The sequence below is a fragment of the Ranitomeya variabilis genome, chromosome 4, assembly GCF_051348905.1.
Source record: "Ranitomeya variabilis isolate aRanVar5 chromosome 4, aRanVar5.hap1, whole genome shotgun sequence".
Lineage (NCBI taxonomy): Eukaryota > Metazoa > Chordata > Amphibia > Anura > Dendrobatidae > Ranitomeya > Ranitomeya variabilis.
The window spans coordinates 473,046,394-473,072,861 of record NC_135235.1 but is presented as its reverse complement, the minus strand read 5'-3'; the positions used below and the strand labels follow the sequence as shown (position 1 = coordinate 473,072,861).

The window sequence follows — 26,468 nt, the reverse complement described above, 5'->3', positions numbered from 1 at the left end:
TTTGGGACCTTAACTTAGTCCTGAGGGTCCTACCAGAGGCTCCGTCTGAGTCGCTGCGGGATGCCCTCGGGCTTGCCCTTCATGGAAGGTCGCCTTCCTGGTTGTGGTGAAGTCGATCAGACAGGTTTCGGAGCTACGATAAAGATTGAAAGAGAACAGCGCCACATCAGGAAGTGATAGACAGCAATACACTTTATTCTGCCTCCTGCGGCAACGTTTCGGTCCGAAGACCTTTTTCAAGCACAGTACAAGCATGTTTCAACCACCATTATATATCAATAGGACCACCCCCATGGTTAACAAACAGCCAATGAGGGTGTCACAATCAGATAGAAAAAAATAGCGATATTCTAAACACCATAAAAATACATAGAAACAGTACAAAATATCCAACAGACAATACTCAACCCCCTTATATATAGGAAAACACCTCTTGATCGATCCCTTTAACGTATCCCACCTTATAAATCCAGTTTACATGCTCCCGGTTTCCCTCATGTAAACATACACCATCGTCCTATTGGGGCAATGCATCAGTGGTTGCCATGGTTCCGTGGGTGTGTACAGAATGGGCGCAGCCCAATCAGGCCACAACGCTGGTCCCATGTGACCGCACTGTGTTCAGTATATCGCGCCCACCGCCCCACAGAGAGCACCATCACTGCGCATGCCCCAACAGAAGATCCGCCCACTGGAGTCCTATTTACCAGGCTGTAGAGGATCTCACACGGTCGACACTTCACAGCACAAGTTAAGAGGACCACTGCGCATGCCCCAGCAGAAGATCCGCCCACTGGAGTCCCAATACAGGGCTTCTATTTACCGTGCTGCAAAAAAATCTCACAAGCCCCATATCATACAGCGCAACTTGAGAGGCAGTCCATCAGTGCGCATGTCCTTAAAAAGCATCCCAAATCAGGATCGATATCATAATGTGCACGTCCTTGATTCACGAGCTGCCCATCCGAGTCCAGGGCCGATAATAAATGCACACGTCCACACTGTCATGGTCTCAATTCCATTCCATACAGCTCCAGTTTCATGGAGAATTCCAATGCGCATGGTATATAATATTCATAGCCATATGGCTTTTACTTCGTGCACATATTCCAAGGACTGGGACCGCCGGGTGTATTTAAATCCTCCATTTCCAAATGATAGGCAGGTATGGATAACGTACCAAATCCATCATATATTGTGTGCAATGTCCATAATTCAACATCAACCTTAAACATCTTCTTATTCCCAGAGCCTTATTCAGACCCTATAATAATACATCAAAGGAAGAAAAAACAAAAAGAAAAGGAAACAGTTCCGATCGCGCAATATACCAATCCATATATATTGGAAAAAACAGCCTAACAAGGACATCTAGATATTTTGTCATAGTAGCGGACATGCTATCTAATGAGGATGGATACATAATACATCAAGATCATATTTCAGAATACACTATATCATCTCCATAAAAAATACAGACATATTCAAACCCACATAGCAAATATAACAGGGGGAGGTAGAGATACCTAATCATAGGGGGTATCACTTCTTTAAAAGCAAAACTAAAACACAAATACGGTTAAAAACAATACACTAATGAGGACCCACATTCAATCTCATGGGCGCTAAAGGAGACAGCCCTATAATAGGCAACTTTATTGGTACTCAATATTCATACCTCTTGGGGAGAGTGTATCAAGCTCAAATATCCACTTGAGCTCCTTCTTTTTCAGCAGCGCCGCGGGACAGCCATGGGGTCCAATGTGGCCCCTACTTATGCTAACATCTATATGGCTGTCCTGGAGGGCGAACACGTGTATACATCGCGGTTCTGGAGCAGTGTTAGGGGCTGGCGGCGCTACATCGACGATATTTTTTTGATTTGGGATGGGGACCATAGTGAACTAGAGCGGTTCCATCTCTATTTGAATAATGTTCATCCTGGGTTGGGGTTCACCATGGACTGCTCACAGTCTAAAATGCAATTCCTGGATACCTGCGTATATAAATCTGATGGATGTCTACACACTGATTTGTTCGTTAAACAAACGGATAGGAATAATTTATTACATTTTTCGAGTGAACATCCACGTCGTATGGTGGAGTCCCTACCATGGAGCCAGCTACTAAGGGTCAGAAGAATTGTCTCTAATGACAATTTAGTTGATGAGAGGCTGAATGAGATGTGCCTAAAGTTCTTGGCTAGGGGGTACTCTAGGATGGATCTGGATAAATTTAAAGCCAGAGCCCTATCTAAAGAACGTGCTGAGCTTCTCAGCCCAAAGGTGACGGCTGTGGCAGATAAAAGGATTCCGTTTGTAACGGCATATAATGGCCTTAGCAACCGGATCTCAGAGGTTATACGTAGACACTGGCCTCTACTCGGTAGGGGTCATGCCAATGTCCGTGAATTTCAATTACCCCCTCTACTCTCCTATAGGAGAAATAGAAATCTTAAAGATGAGCTGGTAGCATCGGACATTGGCAGCTCCAAAAAAGATCTACAGACCACCTTGAGTCGCCCTAGTCTTGGGAATTTCCCGTGCCTTAATTGTGCATGCTGTAATAACTTAGTGAAGGGCGCTTCTTTCTGTCATCCACATTCGGGTAAAAGGTATGAGATACGGAGGCGTTATACCTGTACGAGTAATTTTGTGGTCTATGTCCTTAGCTGCCCTTGTGGTCTCTACTATGTTGGGGAGACCACTAAGGAGGTTAGGACTAGGATCAGTAAACACAAAAGTACTATTAGAACTAAGCGTATTGAACTCCCGGTACCTAGGCATTTTCAGGAAATGGGACATTCAGTTAATCAGTTGAGATACAGGATTATAGATGACGTCCCTGTACCTAGACGTGGTGGGGACCGAGTTTCTATGTTGAAAAAGAAGGAGCTCAAGTGGATATTTGAGCTTGATACACTCTCCCCAAGAGGTATGAATATTGAGTACCAACAAAGTTGCCTATTATAGGGCTGTCTCCTTTAGCGCCCATGAGATTGAATGTGGGTCCTCATTATTGTATTGTTTTTAACCGTATTTGTGTTTTTAGTTTTGCTTTTAAAGAAGTGATACCCCCTATGATTAGGTATCTCTACCTCCCCCTGTTATATTTGCTATGTGGGTTTGAATATGTCTGTATTTTTTATGGAGATGATATAGTGTATTCTGAAATATGATCTTGATGTATTATGTATCCATCCTCATTAGATAGCATGTCCGCTACTATGACAAAATATCTAGATGTCCTTGTTAGGCTGTTTTTTCCAATATATATGGATTGGTATATTGCGCGATCGGAACTGTTTCCTTTTCTTTTTGTTTTTTCTTCCTTTGATGTATTATTATAGGGTCTGAATAAGGCTCTGGGAATAAGAAGATGTTTAAGGTTGATGTTGAATTATGGACATTGCACACAATATATGATGGATTTGGTACGTTATCCATACCTGCCTATCATTTGGAAATGGAGGATTTAAATACACCCGGCGGTCCCAGTCCTTGGAATATGTGCACGAAGTAAAAGCCATATGGCTATGAATATTATATACCATGCGCATTGGAATTCTCCATGAAACTGGAGCTGTATGGAATGGAATTGAGACCATGACAGTGTGGACGTGTGCATTTATTATCGGCCCTGGACTCGGATGGGCAGCTCGTGAATCAAGGACGTGCACTTTATGATATCGATCCTGATTTGGGATGCTTTTTAAGGACATGCGCACTGATGGACTGCCTCTCAAGTTGCGCTGTATGATATGGGGTTTGTGAGATTTTTTTGCAGCACGGTAAATAGAAGCCCTGTATTGGGACTCCAGTGGGCGGATCTTCTGCTGGGGCATGCGCAGTGGTCCTCTTAACTTGTGCTGTGAAGTGTCGACCGTGTGAGATCCTCTACAGCCTGGTAAATAGGACTCCAGTGGGCGGATCTTCTGTTGGGGCATGCGCAGTGATGGTGCTCTCTGTGGGGCGGTGGGCGCGATATACTGAACACAGTGCGGTCACATGGGACCAGCGCTGTGGCCTGATTGGGCTGCGCCCATTCTGTACACACCCACGGAACCATGGCAACCACTGATGCATTGCCCCAATAGGACGATGGTGTATGTTTACATGAGGGAAACCGGGAGCATGTAAACTGGATTTATGAGGTGGGATACGTTAAAGGGATCGATCAAGAGGTGTTTTCCTATATATAAGGGGGTTGAGTATTGTCTGTTGGATATTTTGTACTGTTTCTATGTATTTTTATGGTGTTTAGAATATCGCTATTTTTTTCTATCTGATTGTGACACCCTCATTGGCTGTTTGTTAACCATGGGGGTGGTCCTATTGATATATAATGGTGGTTGAAACATGCTTGTACTGTGCTTGAAAAAGGTCTTCGGACCGAAACGTTGCCGCAGGAGGCAGAATAAAGTGTATTGCTGTCTATCACTTCCTGATGTGGCGCTGTCCTCTTTCAATCTTTATCGTGGACTTCTTCTACTGGGCTGGACCCCCTGGTGTGGACGTGCGCCCTGATGTCCGTGGAGACCATGTCAGTATTGGGTGCGGCTTGACCAAATTTTGTTTGATACTTGCAAGGTTTCGGAGCTAGTCTCCCTTTCCTGTCGAGTTCCTTTTCTAATCTTTCACTAGGACAAGGTAGTTCCGCGTCCGTCTCCGTCCTTCTTGCCCAAGGTGATCTCTCCCTTTTAACCTTAACGTGAACATTGTCCTACCCTCATTTTGTTTAGCACTGGTGCATTGTTTTGAAAGGGCTCTCCACACTCTGGGTCTAGTGAAGGCTCTTAGGAGGTACATCTCCTGGACGACGTCCTTCTGAAAGATCGTAACGGACACTTTATTTGTTCTTCCTTAGGTTCTCAGGAAGGGTTTGTCCGTTTCAAAGTCCACAATAGCCAGGTGGATATGCTCGGCTATTCAGAAGTCCTACCGTGTCAGAGGCAAGCCTATCCCAGCGGGGATAAAGGCACACTCCACTCGGTCGGTGGGCGCATCCTGGGCCGTTCAGAACCAGGCGTCGGCAGAACAGGTTTGCAGGGCTACGACCTGGTCCAGTCTGCCCACCTTCTCGAAACACTACAACATTCACACAGGCTTTTTCAAAGCAAAATTGGCTGGAATTGAGATCGCACGCCATGTCGCATTTGAAAGAGCCCCTGACGTGCCTAAACAGTGGAGACCCCCCCACAATTGACCCCATTTTTGAAACTAGACCCCTCAAGTAATGTATTTAAATGCATGGTGAACATCTTAAACCCCCAGGTGCTTCACAGAAATTTGTAACGTTGAGCTGTGAAAATAATTAATAAAATCTAATTTTCCCACAAAAATATTATTTTAGCCCCATATTTAGCATTTTCATAAGGGTAACAAGAGAAATTGCACCATACAATTAGTTGTGCAATTTCTCTTGAGTATGCCAATACTCCATATGTAGGGGAATACTCTTTTGAGGCACAGTGCAAAGCTCAGAAGGGAAGAGGCGCCATATTGTTGTTCAGATTTTACTGGAATAGTTTGAGGGTGCCATGTCACATTGGCAGAGCCCCTGAGATGCCAGAACAACAGAAACCCCCTTTATGTGAACTCATTTTTCAAACTACACTCCCCAATGAATTCATCTAGGGGTGCAGTGATCATATTGACACATGTAACTCACAGAATTTTTTACCACTGAGCGGCGAAGAAATAATAAATTACCACTAAAATGTTGTTTTAGCCCCAAGTGTTTTGAGTTTTCTAAGGGCTTGTAGGACATTTTTTTTTACATCAAACTGAGGTCCATTTTTTCCTGAGTGCACCAATATTTTTTTCAGGCACAGTGCAAATCTCAGAAGGCAAGGAGTGCCAGATTTTACCGTTATGGTTTGCAGGTGCGATGATCCACTGTTAGAACCCATGAGGTGCCAGAACAGCAGAACTCCCCATAAATGACCCCATTTTATGAACTGCACCTCTCAATGAATTCATCTAGGGGTGCAGGGATCATATTGACACTACGGGTGTGTCACAGAATTTTATACCATTGGGCAGTGAAGACAAAGTAAGTACATTTTTACCACCAAAATTTTGTTTTAGCCAAAAATTTTATGTTTTCACATTAGAAGTGGGTAAAAATGGCACCAAAAATTGTCCCTCAAGTTCTACTAAAATGGCTATACCCCACTTCCGGGAGGAATGGAGTGCTATTTTCCTCCTGGATCGCAGATTTTGCTAGAACACTTTGCGGACTCCATGTACAGAGCCCCTAATTGTTAGAAAAGCAGAATCCCCCTCAAGTGACCCCATTTGTGAAACTATACCCCTTGGGAAATTTATCTACAGGTGTAGTGACAATTTTGACTCTGGGTATTTCGCAGAAACAGGCAGCAATGAATGTTGCAGAGTGAAAATTGCAAACAGTACGTTATGCCCAACCCATGCTTCTGGAGGCATGCACCCGTAAGTTAGGCGGGCTCTCACCGCTTTAGAAATGCCAAACGTGGATGCAATATGTGGCTTAGGTATACTGTGGGCTCAGAAGGGAGGGAGACATTTCGATATGGGAGTGAAAAATTTGCTGAATTTCTATTGGGTGAGGAGCCATTTAGCTTTTCTAGTCTTTGTGCTACCAGTAACGTGTAAGCCCCCTATACTTCCTTTAACAGATGGCGGACCTGAGTGCGGGCTTGCTTTTTCGTGGATTGAGTTAATGGGAACCTGTCACCCCCAAAATGGAAGATGAGCTAAGCTCACCGCCATCAGGGGCTTATCAACAGCATTCTGTAATGCTGTAGATAAGCCCCCGATGTATCCTGAAAAATGAGAAAAAGAGGTTAGATTATACTCACCCAGGGGCGGTCCAGTCCGATGGGCGTCGCAGTCCGGGGCGTCCCATCTTCTTACAATGGCGTCTTCTTCTTGTCTTCATGCTCCGGAACTGGCGTACTTTGTCTGCCCCGTTGAGGGCAGAGCAAAGTACTGCAGTCCGCAGGCGCCGGGAAAGATCAGAGAGGCCCGGCGCCTGTGCACTTCAGTACTTTGCTCTGCCCTCAATAGGGCAGACAAAGTACGCCTGTGCCGGAGCCTCAGTGTGAAGACAAGAAGAGGACGTCATCCCATGAAGATGGGAGGCCCCGGACCGGACCGCTACACCCATCGGACCGGACCGCTACGCCCATCGGATTGAACCGCCTGCCCAGGTGAGTATAATATAACCTCTTTTTCTCATCTTTCAGGATACGTCGGGGGCTTATCTACAGCATTCCAGAATGCTGTAGATAAGCCCCTGATGCCGGTGGGCTTAGCTCCCCTTCGATTTTGGGGGTGACAGGTTCTCTTTAAGGCTTTTATTGGGAACATTTTACATAATGTTTGGGATCACATTTATCCGGCACTCTACGCTGAGCACTTACTTTGGGGTTTCCATCTAAATCTCCAAGTGACATGACTCAGATGAAACCCCTGAGGGATCCATTCACTATAGTGAGGCGGCAGAATTACTCTGGACTCCGTCTGGCCTCAGTTCAGCGGTGCCCTTCTTTTCAGAAGTGTACAAAACTTTGGTCAGTTCGATTACAGTGATACCAGATTCAGGCCTCTTTCACACGTCCATGTCTCTGGTACATGTGGTTAGTTTTCACACGTACACACGTGGACATGTCAGTGTGTTTCCACAGACCGTGTGTCCATGGGCAAAATACGCTGACATGTCCCTTTTTTAATGTCAGCACGGCCGCAAAACGCCCCGCACACGAATAACACACATGGATGTCATCGACGTGACACGCATCAGCGCCGGGAAAGAAGCGTTACAGTAAACTCTGGTGCTGAACACGTCTCTCATCATTCTCCCCTCCTCTGTCGGCGATCGGTGCGAGCAGGGGAGAATGATGTGAGTTATATTTAAGTGATAAGAGACAGCAGGCAGCGGCTGATGGGACTATTACTCCCATCAGACTACCACTGCTGCGCTAATAACAATGACAGCAGGAGCTGCTGATGGGAGTATTTATCACTCGCTGCCTGCGCTATAAATAAATGAAAAACTCAGCATGGGTTCCCCTGTATTTTCTGTAACCAGTCAGGCAAAACTCACGGCTGGGGGCTGCAACCCTCAGCTGTCAGCATCAGCAAGGTTGGTTATCAAGAATAGATTGGTCCCCACATTTTTTTTTTATTATTTAAATAAATAATTTAAAATAAACGCGTGGGGTAACCTCCCATTTTTGGCAACCAGCCTTTCTAAAGCTCACAGCTGGAGGCTGGTATTCTCAGGCTGGTAAGGGGCCATGGATATTGACCCCCCCAGCCTAAAAATAGCAGCCCGCAGCTGCCCAGAAAAGGCACATCTATTAGATGCGCCAATTCTGGCGCTTTGTCCAGCTCTTCCCACTTGCCCTGTAGCAGTGACAAGTGGGATTAATATTTGTGGGGTTGATGTCACCTTTGTATTGTCAGGTGACATCCAGCCCATGGCTTAGTAATGGAGAGGCGTATATAAGACACGTATCCATTAGTAATCATTTAGTTAAATGGTAAATAAAGACACAGCCAGCATAAAGCCCTTTAGTAGAAATAAAACAAAATACACATTTCTATTTTTATTTAAAAATAACAAACACAGTTATACTCCCCTAATTCCACCGAAGCTCTTGTTCTCCTGTAATAAAACAAAAATTAAAAACAATCATATCCATCACCTGTCCGTCGTTCTGTTCCACTCCAGAGTTGCCACATTAGCTATATTAAGCATTTTACACCTCTCAACTGGAATTATGGACTACTGTTCTTTTGAAAACTGTTCCAGGTCTCTCATATTTGAAGGGTGCCTTCTCCCAACAGCAATTTGAAGATCTCTCCAAAGGTTTTCAATGGTATTTAGATCCTGACTCATTGCTGGCCACTTCAAAACTGTCCAGCGCTTTGTTTCCATCCATTTTTGATGCTTCTTGAAGTATGTGGGTAATTGTCTGCTGGAAGTCCGATGACCTAGGACGCAACACCAGCTTTCTGACACTGGGCACTACATTGCAACCAAAAATCATTTGGTAATCTTCAGATTTTATGATGCCTTTCACACAGTCAAGATACCCAGTGCCAGAGGCAGCAAAACAACCCCAAAACATTTTTGAATCTCCAGCATATTTGATGATAGGTACTTTTGTAGACCTCATTCTGTTTTTGGCAAACAGTAGAATGATGTGCTTTACCAAAAAGCTCTATCTTGGTCTCATCTGTCCACAGAACGCATTCCTAGAAGGATTTTGGCTTACATACGTTTTGGCAAATTGCAGTCTAGCTTTTTTAAGTTTGTGTCAGCAGTGGGGTTTTCCTGGGTCCCCCTGCCACAGCGTTTCATTTCATTCAAATGTCGATGGAGTTTGTGCTGACACTGATGTACCCTGACCCTGCAGAACATCTTGATTTTTTTTGGAACTTGATTGGGCCTGCTTATCCAACATCCACACTATCCTGCAATGCAACCTTTTCATCAATGTTTCTCTGCTTTCCATGTCCAAGGAGATTAGCTACAGTGCCATGGGTTGTAAACTTCTTGATTATATTACACACCATGGGCAAAGGAAGATCAAGCTCTCTGGAGATGGACTTGTAGCCTTGAGATTGTTGATATTGTTCAACAGTTTTGGTTCTCTAGTCCTCAGACAGTTCTCTACTCATCTGTGTGTTCCGCATGCTTAGTGTTGCTCACACAGACACACAATGCAAAGATTGCATCAACATCTCCCTTTTTATCTGGTTTAAGGTGTGACTTTCATATTGCCCACACCTGTTACTTGCCACAGGTGAGTTTGAATGAACATCATCTGCTTGAAACAAAGTTTACCCATGATTTTGGAGAGGTGATAACAATTTTGTCTAGCCCATTTTTGGTGTTTTATGTAAAATTATGTCCAATTTGCCTTTATATCTTTTTTTTTTTTTTTAATAACAAAGCAAGTGTAATTGCAGTCATTTTCTGGAAGAAATACTTCATTTTCTGGCACAATTTCAAGGGTGACAGTTTTAGCAATGGCTGTATGTATCATGTATTGGGTTTTCCATTCAAGATGGAATAAAGAATATGGACACATCATGTTTTTTATTGCAACATAAGTGACACTGGATTATTTTCATAAACTTGTAGTAAATGATTTATTGTGTTTTTTGTATATGTGTAATCTTCCTGTGCATGTTGTTTACAGGAACATATAAATCTGGCTCATCAGAGGAGGCAATTAGAACAGCTTAGACAGGGGCTGCCCACGGCACCTTTACTGGTTTCTAACAGAGACCTGGAGCCACAGCAGATACATCCACTGTCTACGTCACTTCTTTTGAATGGTGAGTACAATTTTGCAAGTTTCTTTTATAAGTTACAGGAGCTTAAACATATTTCAGACTGTTGAGGGGAGAGGGACTTTAAGTCCTGACACCTGCAATGATTGCTAGAAAACGTTTCAAAATTGCCTAGCTCCTGCATGAGCATTTGCATAGAATGGTCACGAGTTTAAAAAAAAAGGCTTTGGGGTCCGTACACTGCTCTGTGCACATGCTGGAGCTTAGCCTTTCTGATAGCTGTATAGTGCTCTTCTGAACAGTTCATTTTATGTTTGTGTGTGTGTGTAGCCCATTCACTATTTCCACCTATCTCCCACCCCCTGAAGATGGCTGGACCATCATTGTAAATACATCATTGTAAATACACTCCTGTACTTTGTATCTCCCCACCTCATTGTAGATTGTAAGCTCTCACGAGCAGGGTCGTCTTATTTTGCTTTAATTATTGTATTATTGTTAACGGTGTTTCTTATGACTGTTGTGTTTGAAACTGTTAAACTGTAAAGCGCTGTGGAATATGTTGGCGCTATATAAATAAAGATTATTATTATTATTCAGTAGAAGTCACTAGACTGGGAACTGATGTTTAACCCCTTAGGGTATGTGCACACGTTGCGGATTTCTTGCAGAAATTTCCTGAAGAAAACCGGAAATTTTCTGCAAGAAATCCGCATTTTTTTTTTTGCGTTTTTTTTCCATTTTTTTTGCGTTTTTTTAGCATTCTGCAAGCGTAATTAGCTTGCAGAATGCTAAAGTTTTCCAAGCGATCTGTAGCATCGCTTGGAAAACTGACTGACAAGTTGGTCACACTTGTCAAACATACTGTTTGACAAGTGTGACCAACTTGTTACTATAGATGCTGCTTTTGCAGCATCTATAGTAAAAGATAGAACGTTTAAAAATAATAAAAAAAATAAAAAAAATGCTTATACTCACCCGCAGACATCAGATCTCCTCACCGGCGTCCGTTCCTATAGCTGATGTGTGCGCGCAGGGCCTTCCATGACGTCACGGTCACGTGAGCGGTCTCGGCCAATCACAGGACAGTGACGTCATTCGGCAAGGTCCTTCACCGCACGCCAGCTACAGGAACCGAAGCCAGCGTGCAGCACAGAGGCGGGAACACTTCGGGGGCCATCAGAGGGTGAGTATAGGACTATTTTTTATTTTAATTCTTATTTTTTTACCAATTATATGGTGCCCAGTGCGTGGAGGAGAGTCTCCTCTCCTCCACCCTGGGTACCAACCGCACATAATCTGCTTACTTCCCGCATCGTGTGCACAGCCCCGTGCGGGAAGTAAGCAGATCAATGGACCCCTAGGTGTGCGGAATCCCCTGCAATTCCGCATTTTAATGAACATGTTGCTTTTTTTTCCGCGATGCGATTTTTTCGCGGAAAAAAAGGCTACATTTGCACAAAAAATGCGGAATACACTGAAAATAATGGGAGGCATATGTTAGCGTTTTTTTCGCGTTTTTATCACGTTTTTATAGCGAAAAAACGCGAAAAAAACGCGAAAAATACTGAACGTGTGCACATGGCCTTACTGACATCAGACGGGATAGTACATCCGACTTCAGTATCCCCCACTTTGATGTGGGCTCCGGCGCTGAGCCCACCTCAAAGCCCGGACATGTCAGCTGTTTTGAACAGATGACATGTGCCCGCAGTAGCCGTGGGTGGAATCGCTATCTACCCGCAGCTATTAACTAGTTAAATTCCGCTGTCAAGCTCTGACAGCAGCATTTAACATGCGCTTCCGACCATCCGGTCGGAAATGCGCTCTCCTTTGACACGCGTCACGTGATCACGGGTCACCGGTGCGTCGGCATGACAACCAGAGGTCTCCTTGAGACCTCTATGGTTGTTGATGCCGGATTGCTGTGAGTGCCACCCTGTGAAAAAAATTACAAAAAAACGTAAAAGTTTAAATCACCCCACTTTCGCCCCATTCAAAATAAAACAATAAAAATAAAATCAAACAAAGACATATTTCGTATCGCTGTGTTCAGAATCCCCCGATCTATCAATAAAAAAAGGATTAGCCTGATCGCTAAACGGCGTAGCAAGAAAAAATATCAAAACCCCAGAATTACATTTTTTTGGGTTGCCGCAACATTGCATTAAAATGCAATTACGGGCAATCAAAAGCAAACTTTGGAATTTTTTTTCACCACTTAGATGAAAAACAACCTAGACATGTTAGGTGTCCACGAACTCGTAATGACCTGGAGAATCATAATGGCTGATCAGTTTTTGGCAATTTAGTGAACTTAGCAAAAAAGACAAACAAAAAACAAGTGTTGGATTGCACTTTTTTTTGCATTTTCACCGCACATGGAATTTGTTTCCCATTTTCTGATCCCGACATGGCAAAACCAATGGTATCGTTCAAAAGTACAACTCGTCCCGCAAAAAAATAAACCCTCACAAGGCCATAATAAAAGTTATGGCTCTGGAAAGAAGGGGAGCACAAAACCGAAACAAGCTCCAGTCATGAAGGGGTTGATCACCTCTGACATAAAAAATGAATTGTGATGGTATACAGTTAGGTCCAGAAATATTTGAACAGTGACAGTTTTTGGCATTTTAGCTATTTACCAAAACTAATTCAAGGTACAGTTATATAATCAACATTGGCTTAAAGTGCAGACTCACAACTTCAGTTATACGGTATTCACATCCTAATTGGAGAAGGGTTTAGGAATTATAGCTTTTTAATATGTAGATTCCTCTTGTTCAATTTATTTTGATCCCTTAAAAACATTTCTCTAAAAAGCCCTTTAATTGGCTGCATGGGCTTTTACTGCGTTAATGCATTATCAATTAAGTAAAAGATTTGGAGCTGATTCCAGGTGTGGTATTTGTATTTGGAAGCTGTTGCTGTGAACCCACAACATGCGGTAAAATAAGCTCTCAATGGAAGTGAAACAGGCCATTATTAGGCTGAAAAAAAGAATAAATCCATGAGAGAAATAGCAGAATGCTAGGAGTGGCCAAATCAACAGTTTGTTACATTCTGCAAAAAAAAAAAGGGCACTCGTGAGCTTGGGAACTCAAAAACGCATGGACGTCCGCGGAAGACAACGGTGGTAGATGATCACAGAATTCTTTGCATTGAGAATAAGAACCCTTTCACAACATCCACTCAAGGGAAGAACACATTCCAGGAAGTACCATATTTTTCAGATTATAAAATGCATCGGATTATAAGATGTACCCCAAATTTTGAGAAAAATAGTAAAAAAAATGTTTTAATAAAATGGTGGTGCTTCTTATAATCCATGCGTCTTATTGCTTACCGGGGGTGGTGGCTGCGGTGAAGCGGGGTCCCAGTGTCGCTGCTGGAGGAGGCAGGAGTGGGTTGATGCTGCAGGCCGCAGGCTGGGATGAGGGGGTGTTCTGAAGTGCGGTGCGCCGCTGCAGGGGTCTGGTGCTGCTGCGGGGTGTCTGGCGTTGCTGTGGGGTGTCTGTCATTGCTGTGGGGTGTCTGGTACTGCTACGGGTATCCAGTGCTGCGGGGTGTCCGGTGCTGCTACATGTGTCTTCAGGGCTGCGGGGGTGTCCGGCGCTGCTGCGGGTGTCTCTGGTGCTGCGGGGGGCTCTGCTGACATTTTGTGAAAGGCCAGAGCCCCCCGCAGTTACATGGTTTCCTGTGCGGTGGACTCCGGTAAAATGGCCACCGGGGGGGCGGCACATGCGCAGATGGAGATCTCGGCACCAAGATCTCGGGAGAGCCCCCCGCAGCGCCGGACACCCACGCAGCATCGGCCACCCCCTCATCCCAGCCTGCGGCCTTCAGAAATGGTAGCGGTAAGGTATATCCGCATTATGAGACACACCCCCATTTTCCCCAAAAAAAATTTTTGGGAAAAAGTGCGTCTTATAATCCGAAAAATACGGTAGGTGTTTCAGTATCTTCCAATGGCACTGGGACATTAATGTCCATCGACAAAAAAAAAAGTTACAGGGCTTAGAAATAGCCTACATAAACCAAATTTGTATTTACAATCTTCTGATTTTTATAATCGCTAAAAATGTACCAAAACATCTTGCAAGTTTGGTGTTGCCACAATCAAACTGACCTGGAGTGTCACGTTGTCAGGTCATTTTTACAGCACAATGAATGCTGCAAAAACAAATTGGAGGTAGTGGAGGTCACCTTTTCACCTCACTTGGAATTTTGTTTCCCATTTTTCAATAGCACCATTCAAAACCACAAATCATCCCATATATTTCAACTGAAAAATAAAAAAGTTATAAAAAATAAAAAGTAATGGCTCATGAAAGAAGAAAGAAAAAAAGCTCAAGCTAAAAATCACCAGATCATGGAAGGAGTAAGCTGAGGTGTTATACCTGCAAATGTATAATTTGAATATGTATTATAGGCAAAAGCAAAGCTCCTTGTTATAGGAGTAGAAAGATCGCGGTTTCCTTCATTTAATCAATATTTGTGGGCATGTACATTCTCATATGGGTCATAAGAGGGTTGGCTAATGCTCTCCATAGACATTAGATGGCTATTGGCCAAACGATGCCTTGTTCAGCAAAGCGCTCCTGTGTTTCTATGAGAGAGCTGTTACCAGATACCAGACATGTTTGGCCACAGCTTGACTCCGGGAGAACAAGTGATTAGCAGTTCGAAATTGGGCGGTGGGATCTGGCTGACAGAACTTCCTGCCCTCCTAATCACCCTGCAGCGATACCCCATGGTGTTGCATGTGCTTTGTGGGGACTTGTTGCTTCCTACTTTTCAGGCCACAAGCGTTATGATGGAATACTGATCTTAACTTTATGCGATGAACCTGGGAGACTGGCAACAGTTTTTAAAAAGTTAAAAAATGCTTTACTGAAATTCTTGATAATCTCCAACATTTTTTTAACCGTTTCATATACATAAGGCAGAAACTCATAACTTAGTTTCTTGGTAAACGACATAATGATGGTGTTCAGTACAGATTGCAGAGTTAGAGTACAGTTCAGACCAAAAGTTTAGACACACCTTCTCATTTAAAGATTTTTCTGTATTTTCATGACTATGAAAATTGTACATTCACACTGAAGGCATCAAAACTATGAATTAACACATGTGGAATTATATACTTAACAAAAAAGTGTGAAACAACTGAAATTATGTCTTATATTCTAGGTTCTTCAAAGTAGCCACCTTTTGCTTTGATAACTGCTTTGCACACTCTTGGCATTCTCTTGATGAGCTTGAAGAGGTAGTCACCGGGAATGGTTTTCACTTCACATGTGTGCCCTGTCAGGTTTAATACGTGGGATTTCTTGCCTTTTAAATGGTGTTGGGACCATCAGGTGTGTTATGCGGAAGTCTGGTGGATACACAGCTGATAGTTCTACTGAATAGACTGCTGGAATTTGTAATATGGCAAGAAAAAAGAAGCTAAGTAAAGAAAAACGAGTGGCAATCATTACTTTAAGAAATGAAGGTCAGTCAGTCTGAAAAATTGGGAAAACTTTGAAAGTGTCCCCAAGTGTAGTGGCAAAAACCATCAAGCGCTACAAAAAAAAATGGCTCACAGGAGGCCCGCCCCAGGAAAGGAAGACCAAGAGTCACCTCTGCTTCTGAGGATAAGTTTATCCGAGTCACCAGCCTCAGAAATCGCAAGTTAACAGCAGCTCAGATTAGAGACCAGGTCAATGCCACACAGAGTTCTAGCAGCAGACACATCTCTACAACAACTGTTAAGAGGAGACTTTGTGCAGCAGGCCTTCATGGTAAAATAGCTGCTAGGAAACCACTGCTAAGGACAGGCAACAAGCAGAAGAGACTTGTTTGGGCTAAAGAACACAAGGAATGGACATTAGACCAGTGGAAATCTGTGCTTTGGTTTGATGAGTCCAAATTTGAGATCTTTGGTTCCAACCACAGTGTCTTTGTTCGACGCAGAAAAGGTGAACGGATGGACTCTACATGCCTGGTTCCCACCGTGAAGCATGGAGGAGGTGTGATGGTGTGGGGGTGCTTTGCAGGTGACATTGTTGGGGATTTATTCAAAATTGAAGGCATACTGAACCAGCATGGCTACCACAGCATCTTGCAGCGGCATGGTATTCCATCCGGCTTGCGTTTAGTTGGACCATCATTTATTTTTCAACAGGACAATGACCCCAAACACACCTCCAGGCTGTGTAAGGGCTATTTGACCAAGAAGGAGAGTGATGGGGTGCTACGCCAGATGACCTGGCCTCCATAGTCACCAGACCTGAACCCAATCCAGGTGGTTTGGGGTGAGCTGGACTGCAGAGTGAAGGCAAAAGGGCCAACAAGTGCTAAGCATCTCTGGGAACTCCTTCAAGATTGTTGGAAGACCATTCCGGTGACTACCTCTTGAAGCTTATCAAGAAAACGACAAGAGTGTGCAAAGCAGTTATCAAAGCAAAAGGTGGCGACTTTGAAGAACCTAGAATATAAGACATAATTTCAGTTGTTTCACAGTTTTTTGTTAAGTATATAATTCCACATGTCTTAATTCATAGTTTTGATGCCTTCAGTGTGAATGTACAATTTTCATAGTCATGAAAATACAGAAAAATCTTTAAATGAGGTGTGTCCAAACTTTTGGTCTGTACTGTATATCTTCACCCACTCAATATTCCTCACTACGGTGCAGTACCCCGTGTTCCTTCCTGGTCAGATAAAGATTCAACTTTGTCCTTCATACCGTTTTTATATGTTGTCAGTAGCCCACTCCACACTTAATGCCACTGCACTGTATACCAATCACATTTTTCAAAGTGTGTCACTCCGATTTCCTTCCCTGTCTCTTTACTCTGGCCGTCAGGTGGTAACTGGCTTCTGTAACATCGTTCTGCATCAACGGGGATATTTTTGAGGGGACAATGAGTTTTACAGCACCAGATCTAAACAGATTATGAGACTGACCCAGCTTTTAATGTCTTGCTGTTCAAATGTTAAGAAATTTATTGTTATGAGCTGTTATAGGTGTCTGATATTGTAGCGAATCCTGGATGAGCTGTAATACTGGACACATCACATAGACAAAACGTGTGTGGTTTCTGATCAAAAGTGTTTTTTCTTGTCCTGGACAGACCCTTTTAAAATAATAAATTGTGATGAATACATTTCCATTTCAGGTTTGCCCCATGCTGTACCCAGCACTACAGGTGTTGGATCAGGAGCACAACAAGAAAGAGTTCCTCAGAAGTCCGAGCTGAATGCCATGCTGGCAGTATATAAAGTACAAGCACAACAGGTATGAAATGACAGGATCTCCGCCCTAGAGAAACAGATACTATGCAAAAAAAAAAGTTAGTAGGAGGCAGACACGTGGCTGCACTCAGCCCCGTTTCTACGTTTATTTATTTTTTTTAATTTATGATCTCCCTTTTGCATGTTCAACTTGGGACGATGGGAGATAGTGAAATTGTTTCCCGCTGATCTCCTTCTAAAGACCGAGAACACAATGTGGGGTTACATGACTACTGTTGTCTCCATGGTCCTTCCGGCAGCACTCAATATTCCTAACACACCAAGAGTGCTCAGGGCATCTGCACAGACGGATGGTCCTCGCCATCACCCCCTGGTCCGCTCACCTCCAGAGCCAGACATGCATGGTAGGAAGACGGCCCCATTACCCAGGTCCTTGATGTTCATCTTCTGGCACAGGTGTGCGTAGAAGGGTTCGGGTTCTTCAGGACAGGGTTTCTCTGACCGTGCAGTGAGGGGGCTCCTTTTAAAAATATATTAACCTCTAATTCCCAGCCATGCAGGAAATAAGTAGCATTGTCCCTTTTAATACAGTGTGTCCGTAAAGTCATTGTGCACTTACCAGTCGCTGGAAGGCAACAAAAAACAATAGAAATGTGAAATCTGCTCCAAATAAAAGAAAAACTCTCCCAGTTTCCGAGTTTCCATTTGTTGCCCTATACACATCCAAAAGATAGTGAAGTTCTTGCCACACACGGGTAAGGACATCTGGTGTAACAGAGTGAATAACGTCTGTGATTCTCTGTTTTAAGTGATTAATGTCGTTGTTATGTTCAGTGTATACATGTTGCTTCACATAACCCCAAAAGTAAAAGTATATGGGCGTCAGATCCGGGAATCGTGGTGGCCATGGCTTGACAGAACCCCTGCCTATCCACAGCTGGGGGAATATTCTATCCAGAAACTCTCGATGGCGATGAACATGTTCACAGATATGGAAGGTCGCCTCATCATCGCCAGACACAATCTTCTGCAAAAATCTTGCATCATTGTTGTTGATCTCATGAAGCATTATCTGTAGCAAACACGCATCGTTTGGTTCTATCTGCCGGTTTGATAGCGTGCAACAGCCGCAATTTGTACCCCGTAAAACAGAGATGTTTCTTTAACACTTTATGAACTGTAGTCTTGCTTAGGCTACTTTCACATTAGCGTCGTTCGACGCACGTCGCAATGCGTCGTTATGTAGTAAAAACGCATCCTGCAAAGTTGCCTGCAGGATGCGTTTTTTCTCCATAGACTTATACATAGCGACGCATTGCGACGGAGTGCCACACGTCGCATCCGTCGTGCGACGGATGCGTCGTGTTTTGGCGGACCGTCGGCACAAAAAAACGTTCAATTTAACTTTTTTGTCCGTCGGTTCCACTTTTTCCGACCGCGCATGCGCGGCCGGAACTCCGCCCCCTCCTCCCCGCTCATCACACTGGGCAGCGGATGCATCGTAAGACTGCATCCGCTGCCCACGTTGTGATTAATTAACACACTGTCTGTCGGGCCGACGGTTTGCGACGGCCCGTACCAACGGACTAGTGTGAAAGTAGCCTTAGGTGTAATTGTTGAGCACATATACGCACAAATTTTGTAGGGCTCCTTAGGTAGCTATCCCATGTAGCCTCTACAGACTCGTCACTGACTGATGGCCTACCAGAACGGGGTTTCACTACCAACTGCTGGTTTCCTTCAACTGCTTATCCCACCGAGTAATGTTAGTCCTATGTGGTGGCACTTTGTTATAAACATGCCGGTATTCACGTAGCACTTTGGTCACGGATTCGAATTTAGCGAGCCACAGAACACACTGAACTTTTCTCTGTACCGTCCACATCTCGACTGGCATGGAAAACCACACAGCTGGCATAAGCTTGTGGTTGCATGATGTCACAGACCTGGTAGTGTATTTTATTCAGAGTTCAGTTTATCAGGGGTTAATCTGACTGGGGGCTAAGCAACAGCTTAAATGAGTTTGTGTTGTTTGATTGGTTCTTGTTATCTCTTCTCATGAACAGGTCTGATATGATTGTGCCAGAGAAAGGGCGCCAAAATGTAAACTATAAATAGATCCTGTGACTGGTCAAAGATACACCATGACATTATGGACACACTGGGGGGGGGGGCAAAATCGCTTCGGTTACGCATCTTCCACTACAGATCACTCTGGACACCCTCTGTCGTCTGGGCTGGATCATCACCGCAAAAAACTTTGCTGGATCATCACGGCAAAGTTCACTCTGATCCCGGTCTAACATATTGTCTTTCTGAGAATGCTGTTTGACACCACACAATCAAGAGTCTTTCTGCCCTGAGAGAAGTACTTGGCTCTATCATGCTGGATTCACTCCTTCAGAGGCCCAACCCCTCGCTCTCTCCGCTTCTGTATGAGCATCCTAGGCAGGATGTTTGTGTCAATGGAAGCAGTTCCATTCGCTCAGTTTCATACACGTCCTCTTCAACTTTTCTATCAAGATGAGACAGGTCGACTCGCTCCCTGGATCAACTGATCATACTTCCCTCCCGGATAAAGAGGTCCCTATAATGGTGAACACACTCTCCCTTAGACCATATCGGAAGATAGTTTCTGCCACCACGTTGAAAGATTGTGACAACAGACGCCGGTCTACTCGGTTGGGGAGCAGTTTTTCAAGATCTAACAGTCTAGAGCCAATGGACTGCTCAGGAATCGTCTCTTCACATCAACATTCTAGAGCTCAAGGCAATTTTTCTTGCTCTACTGGCAGAACCTTCTCCTTAACCACCCAATTTGTGGCCAAACCGATAAGGCCACATCAGTGGCATACATAAACCACCAAGGAACCCGAAGTAGAACAGTGTTGTCAGAAGTGACGCAGATTCAGTTATGGGCCTATCAGAATGTACCAATGATCTCAGCAGTACACATTCCAGGAGTGGACAACTGGGCCACCCATTTTCTCAGCCGAGAAAGTCTCACTGATGGCGGATCACTGATGGTGAATGATCCCTGAATCTTTAGGCCTTCCACAAGATTTGTCTTCGTTGGGGAACTTCCAACGTCGACCTGATGGTGTCCAGAATGAACCACAAGGTTCCTCAGTTTGTCTCCAGATCCCGCAACCCACTAGCAATGGCCCCGATGCCCTGGTAATTCCTTGGTCCTGGTCCTCCCTCCTTTACCAGTTTCCTCCGCTACCACTAATTCCCAAGGTGGTCAAGAAGATCAAGACGGAGGGAGTGCCCATCATTCTCATCGCTCTGGATTGGCCCAGAAGGCCCTGGTATGCAGAAGTAATCAACCTCCTCACAATTACTCCATGGAAACTCCAGGACCTTCCAGACCCTCTCTCGCGGGGTCCTCTCTTCCACCAAAATTCTCAGTCACTCAATTTAACGTCATGGTTGTTGAGGCCGCGGTTCTAAAATTGGTCAGCTTCTCCTATCAGGTTGTTCAGACCATGATCAAAGCTAGGAAGCCTTCTTGCTCTCGCATTTACCACCGTACATGGAAAACCTTCTTCCGCTGGTGCGAAGCTAACCGGACCTCCCCGACGGTTTGTCATCTGCTATTTATCTTGTTCTTCCTACAATCGGGCCTGGAATCTGGCCTGTCCCTCTGTTTTCTTAAAGGGCAGATGTCTGCCCTTTTCATTCTCTTTTAAAAGAATCTAGCTTTTCGCCTGCAGATCAAGACCTTCTTTCGAGAAGTCGCGCACTCCATTCCACCCAATCGGCCTCTGGTAGAGCCTTGGGACCTCAATATATTGCTCTATGTCCTCCAGGAGTCACCATTCGAATCTCTTCAAGAAATTTCCCTTTCCTTTCTTTCCTGGAAGGTTGCCTCCTTGGTTGCCATCACTTCTATCAGACAAGTCTTTGAACACTCGCAGCTCTCTCTTGTCGTTCCCCTTCCCTAGTGTTCTACCATGACAAGGTAGTCTTATGTCCAATCCCATCCTTTCTCTCTAAGGTGATTTCTGCATTTCACCTCAATGAGGGCATTATTCTTCCTTCCTTTTGCCCGTCCCCCTCTCATTCTTGAGAGTGGTTTCTAAACAAACTGGACCTAGTAAGAGCCCTCCGTCTCTGGATTCTAGAACAGCACCCTTCAAACGTGTGGACTCGCTGTTCATAATTCCCAAAGGTTCTCAAAAGGGTCTTTCCACTTCCAGGTCTACCATTGCCCTCTGGGTACATTCTTCTATTCTGGAAATCTACAGACTAGCGCACGGGAGCCTCCTGTGTTGTCCCCAACCAGGCAACAGCCTCACAGATTTGCAGTTACTTGATCCTCCGTTCATACCCTTCACCAAGTTCAACTGAGCTCACACCTACACCTCTTCAGATGCAAACCTCAGTAGAAAGGTCCTGCAAGCTGCAGTGGCACGAGCTCTGACTTGAGGGTACTAGTTTTTACCCGCCCTTGGGACTGTTTTTGGATGTGCCATGGTTTCCTGTATTCCCCAATGAAGCAATACAGATAAGATTTTGGGTGCCTACTACCATCAAATCTTTCTAGGAGCCTTCAATGGGAGACACAGCACCTGCCCTTTACTGTTGTTCTGGTTATGTTACGGTTGTGTATACATGTTGCTTCTCCTGCTTTCTCACGAACTGACTAGCTTTGTGCCAGTAGGTGGGTCTATACTGCTGGAGTCCAGCTAACTTTTTTTTTGGATACACTAGTATAAATGGTTTCCTGTGCTCCCCAATGAAGGCTCTGAGAAAAATATAAGATTTTATGGTATGGTGCTCAAAATCTTAATTTTTCATGCTTCTGACACTGAATTTTTGGTGGGGAGAACAATGTACCACAACTCCAGAGTCTGCTAAATCTTTGTGAAAGTCTTTTGCAGTCAAGCAGGGGTTCTGATTGGCCACTCTAGCAATCCTAAAAGCAGCTCTCACTGAAGTTTTGCTTGGTTTTCGAGACCATATCTTGACCTCCACTGCTCCTGTTTACTGCCATTTCTTAATTAAATTTCGAACTGCAGAAAGGGCATCTTGAAAACAATTTGCTGTCTTCTTACAGCCTTCTCCTTTGTGGGTCTCCACTATTTTCATTTTCAGAGTGTTATAAAGCTGCTAGCCCATGGCTGCTGTTTTTTGGCACAAGGCTAGAGTTGGGTTTGTATAAACCTGGGAAATCTGCATCACCTTTCATAACGAAGATAGTGAGCAAACCATAACAAGCTACCGTATATACTCGAGTATAAGCTGAGAATTTCAGCCCATTTTTTTAGGCTGAAATTGCCCCTCTCAGCTTATACTCGAGTCATTCCCAGGGATTGGCAGGGGAGGGGGAGCGACAGCTGTCTAATCATACTCACCTGCTCCTGGCGCACTCCCATAGGGGTGAAGCCGCATATTCATTACTGTAATGAGCAGTACCATGTGACCGCTCAATACAGAAAGAAGCTGTCAGCGCCCGGAGAGCCAGGAACGTGCAGGGGACCGTGCCAGGAGCAGGTGAGTATGACGGGGGCAGTGCGCGATATTCACCTGTCCCCTGTTCCACCGTCGATCCGTCTTCCGCGTCCTCTGCAGTGACGCTCAGGTCAGAGGGTGCGATGACGCGATTAGTGTGCGCGCCGCCCTCTGCCTGAACAGTCAGTGCAGAGGACGCGGAAGACACAGCGGCTCCCAGCGGTGGAACGGGGGACACGTGACTATAGCAAGTGCCGGGGGCCTGAGCGACAAGGTGAATATGTCATTTTTTTTTTTTGTAATCGCAGCAACAGCATATGGGGCAAATATCTCTGTGGAGCATCTTATGGGGCCATGTGCAGTGTTATATGGGGCAAATATTTCTATTGAGCATCTTATGGGGCCATGTGCAGCATTATATGGGGTAAATATCTCTATGGAGCATCTTATGGGGCCATAATCAGCATTTGTGCAGCATTATACGGGGCAAATGTGTCTATGGAGCATCTTATGGGGCCATAATCAGCATTTGTGTAGCATTATATGGGGCAAATATCTCTATGGAGCATCTTATGGGGCCATAATCAGCATTTGTGGAGCATTATATGGGGCAAATGTGTCTATGGAGCATCTTATGGGGCCATAATCAGTATTTTGCAGCATTAAATGGGGCAAATATCTCTATGGAGCATCTTGTGGGGCCATGTGCAGCATTATATGGGGCAAATATCTCTGGAGCATCGTATGGGGCCATAATCAGCATTTATGGAGAATTATATGGGGCAAATGTGTCTATGGAGCATCCTATGGGCCATAATCAGCATTTTGTGCAGCATTATATGGGGCAAATCTGTCTATGGAGCATCTTATGTGGCCATAATCAGCATTTGTGCATCATTATATGGGGCAAATGTGTCTATGGAGCATCTTATGGGGCCATAATCAGCATTCGTGCAGCATTATACGGGGCAAATATCTCTATGGAGCATCTTATGGGGCCATAATCAGCATTTGTGGAGCATTATACGGGGCAAATGTGTCTATGGAACATCTTATGGGGGCCATAATCCGCATTTGTGGAGCATTATAAGGGGCAAATGTGTCTATGGAGCATCTTATGGGGCCATAATCAGCATTTGTGCAGCATTATATGGGCAAATATCTCTATGGAGCATCTTATGTGGCCATAATCAGCATTTGTGGAGTATTATATGGGCAAATGCCTGTATGGAGCATCTTATGGGGCCATAATCAGCATTTTTACAGCATTATATGGGACAAATGTTTGTATGGAGCATCTTATGGGGCCATAATCAGCATTTGTGCAGCATTATACGGGGCAAATATCTCTATGGAGCATCTAATGGGGCCATAATCAGCATTTGTGAAGCATTATATGGGGCATATTTTAATATGGAGCATCTTATGGGGCCCATCAAAAACTGTATGGAGCATCTTATGGGGCGTATTTTGTATGGAGCATCTTATGGGGCCCATCATGAACTGTATGGAGCATTATATGTGGCTCCTGATTCAATTTAGATATTCAAAAACACTTAACCTACTGATGTCTCAATTAATTTTACTTTTATTGGTATCTATTTTTATTTTTGACACTTACCGGTAGCTGCTGCATTTTCCACCCTAGGCTTATACTCGAGTCATTGTTTTCCCAGTTTTTTGTGGCAAAATTAGGGGTCTCGGCTTATACTCGGGTCGGCTTATACTCGAGTATATACGGGTAATTGAGGTCTGAAACCTTGGTCAAAGTAACCTGAGCACACAAATCTCCAATGGTGACCAAACTTTTGCATCTTCCCATTTCCCTTTTTGTAATTTTTAAAATGAAAAAAAAAAAACTGATTTTTTTTTTTCAAATACAAAGAAAATGTGTCATCTTTAACTTTAGTTCTTTTAGAGATCATTTCATCTTCAACTTGCTTAACTGTTCACAATAACAGTAATTTTGACCAGGGGTGCCCAAACATTTGCATGCCACTATAACTCTTTGCGTTCTTTTTTGTTTTATTTTTCCTGGAACAGGACTGGGACTACATAGAAAATGAGAAACTCTATTTGGAAGCTTTGAAGAAGTCTTCTTCCTACCCATTGAGTGTATGAATGCAATGACACAAGATACAACAGAAGTTACAGATAAACTGTTATTGCTGATCTCATATTTTTTATGACTTTTATACTAATAAATACAACATATTATTGTTATATTAATATATACATTGTTCCGCTGTATCTTTCCATAGATGGCATATTAAGACCTACATACCTGATATTTTCACATGAATAGTTTGATGACATAGGTTGTAATGAGACGGTATGTCAGGTTCACATGTATGGAGCAGGCTTAGGAGCTGGGCCTGAACCATACAGGGCAAATGCTGCCTGTGTGACACTAGCTAAGGCTAGGTTAACAATGCATTTGTGTCCACTGTCAGGCACATACACTTAAAGGGAACCTGTTAGCAGGATTGTGTTGAGTAACCTACAGACATTGTCAGTTTAGCTCCATTATACTGATTAAAATGATACCTTGGCTGGTGAAATCTGTCTTGTGGTTGTTGTTTAATCTTTACTTTCAGTTTTGAGTTAAAGGGCCACTGTCGCCCCCTCCAGCCGTTATAAACTAAAAGAGCCACCTTGTGCAGCAGTAATGCACCCTGCATCTGAGCTGTGACTGACAATGAAGACTGCGCCTGCCCCAGGCAGGCACGCACAGCGCAGGCGCCGGATTTAAGAAGAAACAGGGCGAAGGGGGCGGCGACCATCGCCCCTGAAGAGAAGAGTGACGGCAGTTGGGAGATTCATAGAAGAGGCTTCGGACCGCCTCCAGGTACAAAGTCAGGTATTTGTGGCAAACTTTAAAACGCTTTATTGAGGGATTAATTGAATCAAAAACTAAAAGAGCCACCTTGTTAGAATGCAGCATTACTGCTGCACAAGGTGGCTCTTTTAGTTTATAACGGCTGGAGGGGGTGACAGTGGCCCTTTAATGATATGCTCGTGCTTCTGGGCGGCCTGTGGGGAGGTCTTCATGTCGTGCTCTTCATGGCTTCTCACAGGTCAGTGATCCCTCAATGACCTGCCCCCTATTTTGCATAATGAATATTTATATATATATATAATATACACACACACATATACATACACTGCTCAAAAAAATAAAGGGAACACTAAAATCCCACATCCTAGATATCACTGAATGAAATATTCCAGTTGTAAATCTTTATTCATTACATAGTGGAATGTGTTGAGAACAATAAAACCTAAAAATTATCAACGTACATCACAACTAATATCCTACGGAGGTCTGGAGTTGGAATGATGCTCAAAATCAGTGGGAAATGAAGTTACAGGCTGATCCAACTTCAGTGGAAATGCCTCAAGACAAGGAAATGATGATCAGTAGTGTGTGTGGCCTCCACGTACCTGTATCACCTCCCTACAAACCTGGGCATGCTCCTG

The 26,468-nt window shown here is 44.1% G+C and overlaps 1 protein-coding gene across 4 annotated transcripts in view; it reads left to right on the top strand.

Annotated features, from left to right (window-relative positions):
- FBF1 (Fas binding factor 1) overlaps positions 1-25,549 on the top strand; it is a 108,510-nt gene extending 82,961 nt beyond the window's left edge. For all 4 annotated transcript variants that reach the window (XM_077251778.1, XM_077251776.1, XM_077251777.1 and 1 more), the window contains 3 exons: positions 10,196-10,334; positions 17,456-17,574; positions 25,032-25,549. In XM_077251778.1, coding sequence (XP_077107893.1) covers positions 10,196-10,334; positions 17,456-17,574; positions 25,032-25,109 — 336 coding nt within the window. In that variant the 3' untranslated portion in view covers positions 25,110-25,549. The remainder of the gene's footprint in view (positions 1-10,195; positions 10,335-17,455; positions 17,575-25,031) is intronic.
- Positions 25,550-26,468: the final 919 nt, after the last annotated feature.